This window comes from Amblyomma mixtum, chromosome 8 (assembly GCF_055824585.1).
Source record: "Amblyomma mixtum isolate Tamu chromosome 8, ASM5582458v1, whole genome shotgun sequence".
Lineage (NCBI taxonomy): Eukaryota > Metazoa > Arthropoda > Arachnida > Ixodida > Ixodidae > Amblyomma > Amblyomma mixtum.
In genome coordinates, this window is record NC_143019.1 from 27027270 (window position 1) to 27035658 (window position 8389).

General features: G+C 43.1%; 1 protein-coding gene across 1 annotated transcript; it reads right to left on the minus strand.

Annotated features, from left to right (window-relative positions):
- Positions 1 to 381: 381 nt before the first annotated feature.
- On the minus strand, positions 382 to 7403 carry LOC149331794 (uncharacterized). The gene is made up of 2 exons (XM_089555755.1): positions 5979 to 7403; positions 382 to 465 (listed from the first exon to the last, which is right to left on the minus strand). Exons 1-2 carry the CDS (start codon positions 7401 to 7403, stop codon positions 382 to 384), a joined length of 1509 nt encoding a protein of 502 aa, XP_089411881.1.
- Positions 7404 to 8389: the final 986 nt, after the last annotated feature.

Below are 8389 nucleotides of genomic sequence, written 5' to 3' on the forward strand. Positions count from 1 at the left end.
TAGCCTCGTTAACGACGCCATTATACGGTCGTGCGCCTGAAAAATGGTGCACGGCTCCTGAGGAGTCTCTCGCCCGCACTTTTGCGTTGTTCGGTGATGTTCCAACCATGTTCCCAAGGAGGAGGTGGAAGAAGAGGCGGTGTAAATGCGTTCTTGACAGTGCTGACCTCTGGCGTCCGCCGGTAGTAAGATAAAAGAAGAGGTAGAAGACGCGCGAACTCCTTGCTACATGGTGTCTCATGACCGCCGCCACGTGTTTCCGCAGACGCTTCCAACCGACCGCGAGAAGCAAAGTAATCAGCCCAATATTGGAAACGCCAGTACATGCTATTGTCGGTCATTGCCAATATATTTCCAATGTTAGCTCTGCTGCTTGGAAGCTCAGCCCACACTGCAGTCCATGCGCAGTGCTGACGGCGCAATTTGTGGGCTTGCCTCAAAAGGCCCCGTCTTTGTAGGAAAGGCCTGAAGAGCATTGCGCCATTACTCCTGCGAAGCATACGAATCAGGCTTCGGCACATTATCAGAAACTTGCATTTTTTATTTATTTTTCTATATATTAGGCCATTCTTGGGACGAAGCTGGAGTGGAGGCAATGGACGAAGTATTCAAGGAATACTACTAATATAGGATTCGCTAGTTGAGGTGCACATAACATGGAAGTTAAGGATCAGCAAGAGAAGAGATGAATATCACTGAATATGAAAATCACATGGCCCTCGCTATGTGGGGATAATTCAAGGCTGTGGCTGCATTAGGAAGTTTCACCGCAGGGGCTGGCATGGGTGTATCACGGCGCATAAAAAATTGATTGTGTTAACCTGCTGGTCTGAGCATAGCTTTCTAAAGCCCCGTTTGGTTAAGGAAACATATGTGCTTTAAGGCCGACGCTCAAAAGCCCATAAATCATGGTGGCACTGAGAATGTTTCCGCTTGTGAAGGAGAAGTGCGGTACAGCTGTCTATCTCGGTTTGCCATTCCAAAGGGAGCGTTATCATTTCGAACAAAACTCGCAAACAGCCAATGCTCCGCCCTGGTCCCCCATTGAGACCCAAACTGGAAGTCTTTTTCGTTTTTCTTTCTTTTTAACGAAGCATTTCAGTTAAAAAGACAAAGAAGAATAGTCCGCTGTAACGGTAAGGAAGGTGAGGATAAGCCAATTTAGTGCGAACAACAGTCTAGAGATCATCTGCAAGAGGATGTCTATGCATTGCTACTCGACAGTAGAAAGCTTCACTTTTTGCAATATGTGCAATTCTTTTAACTATCCTGCAGTCATATGCAAAAGTTGTACCTTATTCAAATATAGAGTTCATAGAAAACCTTGTTCACTGAGCAAGACTTCGTACGGAACTGCGCCTCCGCATGAAAGAAGTTAACACGGTTTCGTTATAGAAACAGGATCGTCTTTATTACTTTATAGACCAAACCTTCGACGTGAAGATTATTGCCATCAGTTGCCGTACTACAGAAGCCTTTTAGGCGACAGTTGTACGGCGCGGAGACTTTCAGTGGGATCTATATGCTCGCCGACCTCGTCGTTAACTGATGAGAGATGAGAACTTTCTTAAGATGAGCCTGAAAGTGGGCAGTGTGAACGAAGCGCTTGACGTGTTGTTCTTCAGATATCTAGGAAAACGATTCCACATCTTCTCTTAATGAGCTGTGATGCGGGTGAACCAGAAATATCGCTATCGGTAATTCTTGCTAAGCAAAAGGGAAATGACTGGGAGCCGCTCAGGTGGTTTACTTTCTTCTCGAGGTGGGGGCTGGAGAAATGAATGTTTTTAATTACGAAAGACAGCTATTGGCTGCGTTTGCCTAAAACGCACACCTCTTCCTACCGTGCACCTTTGAGAAGGCGGAAGGCATAATATCAAGTAATATGGACCTGAACGAAATCTGATTGCCTAGCATGCACGTACGAATACGAGAAACGAAAAAGGAGCAAGGAAAAAGAACGATGGTTCTAATAAGGGTATCCACATACTGAAAGGCGACGTTTATAGATCGAGCACGTGTGCTCATATAACATCGTGACCTTTGCATTTCTTTTTTTTTTTTGCGCATGGCATTCTGAGAGAGGCCGCTGAATGTCCTTGATGTATGGTCCCCGTAAGCTTCACATGCCTCGACTAGGCCCGGCCGAAAGGGCATTAATTAGCGCTCTCCTAATGACACGTGTCTGATAAATGGCGACCTGGGAGGGACCTAAAAAAAGTGACCTGATATTGACATGTACCATTCGGCCTGAAGCTTAGCAAGCTAAGACGTTGCTTGTATGTTTCTCTCGGTTCTCTGGAGCAGCACCATCTGATACGACTTATCAAGGTCGGCGAAATTGTTCTCATTCATCACTTTTATCTTCAGAGGGCGGAAAAGAAATAGGCACATATTCGAGATGTCAGAGGCTGTTGTGCTTTGGTAGACTCATTCATAGCATACTCTGCGCTTTTTTTTTTATTGCCGTGGACATCAAAGTAGATGTTGGTGCCTGATTATGGCGCCGGGTGCTCCCTTTCACATAATGATAGAAAAACAAGAGAACTGCTGACATAAAGCTCAACAAAGCACGGTTACAACAAACATCATTCAAAATTAAAATAATACAATCGACGCGCCGGAAATGCTTACATACAATTTAAAAAACAAACTATAAGTAGAGATGTTACCGAATGGCATGAAATGAGGATATACTATAAAAAATGATATGCACTGCAATGCCATGCAATGCACTTCTTTGGAGCTATTCTGGACTAGGAGGAAATTGCGGCATCTCATGCCCTTCCTATATTTATTTATTTATTTATTTACAATACTGCCAGTCTCAGAGACCGTAGCAGGTGGGCATCAGTACAATATAGAGTACAATACAGATAAATTACAAGCAGATCAACAAAAATGAGAACTCTTACATAAGTGTTATATAACTGCTAGTAGGCAGGTTAGCAAACAATAACTTGAGATTTCAGAACTGAAACAAAAAGAAATCAAGTACAGCAGGAGTCGTTCATTCCAGCAAGCATGCTAGTATTTGAAGTATTTTACAATATAAACTAGAAGAAAGCGAAAAAGAAGGTAACGGGTGGCAATAGGCTTGCAATCATCCTTAAAGATAACATGTCAAGAAATATCAATAAGTAGCTGTTCGGCAGTATCTGGTAAAATGTAGGACTATTGATATTTTACTGATTCTTGTTGCACTCTACTAATCTCGAGGTGAAGGAAGATAGTGAGTCCGACATGGTAATCGATGGATCGAGCTGATTCCATTCGCTGATGGCTAAAGGAAAGAAAGAATGCTTGAGTGTGTTCGTTCGGCATGAGTATTCAGTCAGCGTGTGCGCATGCTTGTGCCGGGATTGCCGTGACTGTGAGAAGGATGCATATTTAGACACGTCTATACTGTAGGTGTTGTGCAATAATTGATATAAAAACTTCAAGCGGGATTCTTTTGCCCTAGATAATAGTGATGGAAGGCCAGATGATACTGCAAGATCGGTAGGGGAGTCAGAGGGTTTGTATTTGTTATGAATGAACCTTAAAGCTTTTCGTTGCACTCTCTCAAGCCGAGTGATGTTAGTGATAGAATGCGGGAACCAAACAGTGCTTGCGTATTCCAAGATTGGCCTTACGAGGGTAGTGTAGGCAAAAAGCTTGGTATTTTGAGGGGCCAAACGTAAGCATCTTCTAAGGAAGAACAGCTTTCGCAAGGCAGCAGATGTAACATTGGCGATATGCGCGTCCCATCTTAGGTCAGAAGTTAAAGTTAACCCTAGGTATTTATGTTCAGAGACCCTTGAAAGCGTTGAATCATTGATACTGTAGTCATAGTTATATGGCTGTTTTTTCCTGGCGACTGTCATGCAAACGGATTTTTTATTGTTTAACGTCATCTGCCAGGTGTTACACCATTCAACAATTTTGTGAAGAGAGCTGCTTAGCATGAGGTAGTCTTCAGAATTTTTTATCGTTGTGTACAGAATGCAATCATCAGCGAAAAGTTTTATGTTACAGTCAATATTGTTGGTAACATCATTGATGAAAGCTAAAAACAACGCTGGTCCTATAACAGATCCCTGCGGGACTCCTGATGTAACGGGAACTGGCCTTGAATGAACGTGTTCGAAAGTTACAAATTGTGAGCAGTTCGTCAAAAAATCTGTGATCCAGTGTAACACTTGGCCATCTCCAATTATGATGCGTAGTTTAGATATTAGTTTGTTGTGGCTGACACTGTCAAATGCTTTAGAGAAGTCTAGTAGTATTATATCTGTTTGACTGCAGTCGTCAATACTAAGAGCTAGGTCATGCACAACCTCTGTTAGTTGGGTGACAGTTGATAAGCCACGACGAAAGCCATGTTGATGGGGTGATAATAAGTTTTCGGTCTCCAGAAAGTGCTTTAAGTGTTTTGCTATAATGTGCTCCATGATTTTGCACGACGTACTGGTAAGTGAAATCGGTCGATAGTTGGAGGGTGAGTTTGTATCTCCGGATTTATGAATGGGTAGAACCTTTGCTTTTTTCCAGTCGTCGGGTAGCTTCGAAGTTGACAAAGACTTACGAAAAATGATACCGAGATATTTACTGCACCATTCTGCATATCGTTTAAGGAACTGATTTGGGATGTCGTCTGGACCACTTGTTTTCTTTATGTCTAGGTTTAGCAGCAGATTAAGAACACCATCATCTGTTATGTGGAGAGGACCGATACATGGCGTAGATGTGCAGAAACTGTTAGGGAGAATGCCGTTATCTTTTGTAAAAACAGATTTAAAGAAATCGTTGTGCATGTTAGCTTTCGTCTGTTTTTCCTCCATGGACAGGTTGGATGTGGCTGTATTGTCTTTACGAAAATATTTCCAGAATCTATGGGGATTATTCCTAAGAAGTGTAGGGAAGGTCACGTTAAAGTACTGTTCCTTTGCACGCTTTGATATTTCTTTTAGCCTTGCGACTGCACTGGTTAGTTTTAATGATTTGGTAGCATTTCGCCCCTTTTTTTTAATTGATCTACGGAGCCGCTTGACTTGCCGTTGTGCGTGAATTACGTCCCTTGTGATCCACGGGTTGTTTTTCTTAGGCCGTTTTATTTTTCTTGGAACGAATGCACCTACACAATAAGTTACCGTATTTCTAAACTGTTCCCACAAGGTGTTCACATCAGTGATCTCACGTGAAGCAATGTCGAAAAATGATTCCAATTCGTGCGCAAGATGTGTTACAATGCTAGTGTCGTCTGCTTTAGCAAAATTGGCTACGATCTGCATGCTTTTCTGATATACTATACTGCTCTGTAATGGTAATCGGCAGGTAGGTATACTGTGGTCCGAGATGCCTTCTATGACGTCAACCTGAGCACGCTTTTTAGGAAAGTGATCACTGATTAGTATCAAATCTAGGATATTGCCAATTGTTCCGTGGGTACGTGTGGGTGTTGAAACGATTTGATGAAGATTAAAATTGAACATTAAATCAATGAGGGCCTCTGAAGCTCTTGATGTATAATGCATTGTTGTCCAGTTTATGTCGGGGAGGTTGAAATCACCCATGATAATAATCCGTGAATTTCGGGCATGTTTCTGAAGGAAATCCTGAATTGTAGTGATGGCTTCATGTCCGGTAGAAGGACTTCTGTAAATGCAGCCGGTAACTATGTCTGTATCTTTACAAATTATCTTGCAGAAAACAGCTTCCGCGCAAGGAACTTCAGGGAGAATAACGAAAGGTAGCTGCTTCTTAATCAGTATTGCCACGCCCCCTCCTCGTGAACCACGGTCTTTTCTGATGATGGAATAGTTCGGTGGAGCGATTTCGTGATTTGAAATTTCAGGTGAAAGCCATGTTTCGGTGATTCCAATTACGTCTGGTTCATGACAAAGTAAGAGGCTTTCAAGTGACTGTGTTTTGTTCACTATGCTTCTTGCATTTATATTTATGATGTGCAAGTCTGACTGAGTTTTCTGACGAGTCACTCGAGGGCTGAATTCTGTGTCCTTTTTTTGCATAGGAACTCTGCTATTTTTTTCTTCGTCCCAAATATAAACGCGCTTATTTATGATCAACTTGTCAAAGGCTAGCGCAACCTTTTCTTTACTTTCTCGTTCTTGTTTGGCGCTCGCCCACAGTTTCCTTCTAACATCTCGAACTCTGACAGAAAAATCTTCACCGATAGCGTATTCTGTGTCTTTTAGTTTGAAGCCGTTTTTCAATATTAGTGTTTTTTGTCTCGAATCTAGCAACTTCATAATAACTGGCCTAGTCTTGTTTTTTTCTTGTCTACCTAGCCTGTGAATTCGCTCGATGGCGACAGCTTCTAGTTCGAGGGTGTCTTGCACTATAATTTTGTTCACTCTTTCCTCAAGACCTTCATTAGTTTCTTCCTCCTCCTCCGGCAGTCCGTATATAATTAAGTTGGATCGTCTGCTGCGATTTTTCAGTTCATCGATTTTCTTTTCCATTGTTTCAATTACGCGATCCATGCGTGAAATTTCGTTCTGGCAGGTGGCGAGTTTCTTTTCAAGCTGTGATAAGGCATCAAGCTTCTTGTCTATATCAACGAGGCGTACTTCCTTTATGTCTTTTATGTCGCTAGCGATATCTTTGAGTTGTATGGCAATTTGGGCTAGATCCGGGCCTGGGTTAGTTTCAACATCTCCGCTTAGGAGCAAAAACTTGCGTAATACAACAGTTATACAAGACAATTGCTGCGGGCACGGCAACACAAACAAAAAAGGGTCACTTGAGCGGACACATTTACCAAACAGTTTTCTCACCTGCACAATATAGAGGAACGGGTTATTGCTCCGCATCCTGGTAGTGCTGCCGTGCCCAAAACTGGCAGATTCTTCGGAGCGCGTATATATATCCCAGTGTGGTGGCGCTTGCAGCAGGTCATGTGCTCCGATGAACACACTTGTGATTGTTGGCCGCTGGAACGGGTAATCTTGTGCTGTCAGCGATGGCAGATCCCGCACGTGGAAGCTGGTGGTTCCGGCTGATTGTGCTGTAATCTTCACGGGTCCTTTGTTGCTGGGGATGGTGACTGGAAGCAGTACACCGACGACGATCTGCACAATATAGAGGAACGGGTTATTGCTCCGCATCCTGGTAGTGCTGCCGTGCCCAAAACTGGCAGATTCTTCGGAGCGCGTGTATATATCCCAGTGTGGTGGCGCTTGCAGCAGGTCATGTGCTCCGATGAACACACTTGTGATTGTTGGCCGCTGGAACGGGTAATCTTGTGCTGTCAGCGATGGCAGATCCCGCACGTGGAAGCTGGTGGTTCCGGCTGATTGTGCTTTAATCTTCACGGGTCCTTTGTTGCTGGGGATGGTGACTGGAAGCAGTACACCGACGACGATCTGCAGAATATAGAGGAACGGGTTATTGCTCCGCATCCTGGTAGTGCTGCCGTGCCCAAAAAAATATGAAAGTGCTGTCGACATCTTAACCTGGACAATTTGTTAAGAGCTTGCCTTTGGTACTTTTTCTGTGTTTGAAAGAATGTTAAGACAAATTCGTACATTTCACTGGCAACAGCGCTTTGTCATATTAGTGTTTTTTTTGCTTTTGTAAATTATCTACTTCTCTAATTATACATCAAATACAGCACGAAGCGCGTTAGGTTCAGCGGAGTTGGATCAATCAGGTATGCAAGTAACATGGCACTGAAGTTGAACTTTAAACTGCGGGGAGATTTTTTTTTTTTTTTGTCCGCTTAATTATACTCACCGGACGGTGATAATGGCTCCCTCGAGGGCACAAACAAAGCCCTGATTTCGATTATTGCTTGAGTCTGGGGGAGTGAATGCGTAACCTTGCTTTCCGCGGCTTTTATTTGGACAGCATGCTCCGTCATCAGGTTATGGACTTTATACACTGCCATTATGTTCCGCTCACCCAATTCAGTAAAACCTCTTCAATTCGGATATCGCAGGAGAGGGTAAAATGTCCGAATCATCCGACTCCGAATCAGTCCGAATCATTCCTTATATGTCCGACTTAAGGAATGAGCTGATAGTTTCCATTTGATGAGTCCCGTAAATCTATATGCTACCAAATGAGTTATATGGAGTCCAGTGTGGAGCATACTGCATATTGAGTCGACTAAGACGAGATGGAAAGCGGGTATAGAATCTTACCGACTCCATATGACGTCATACACACTGTATGCAAATGGTATGGAGTTATGTGGAATGCTTATAGACTCCGTGCAAAATACATATGGATTCCCCTAAACATTTGGTCAAAACACATATGGGTATCAATATATATTTCCATACTCCATGGTCTCCGTATTCCGATAAATCCATACGAGCAGCTCATATGGAGCGTTTCAGTAGGGAGCCCGGAAATATTTCCAAAAACATTCATTTCATGGTAA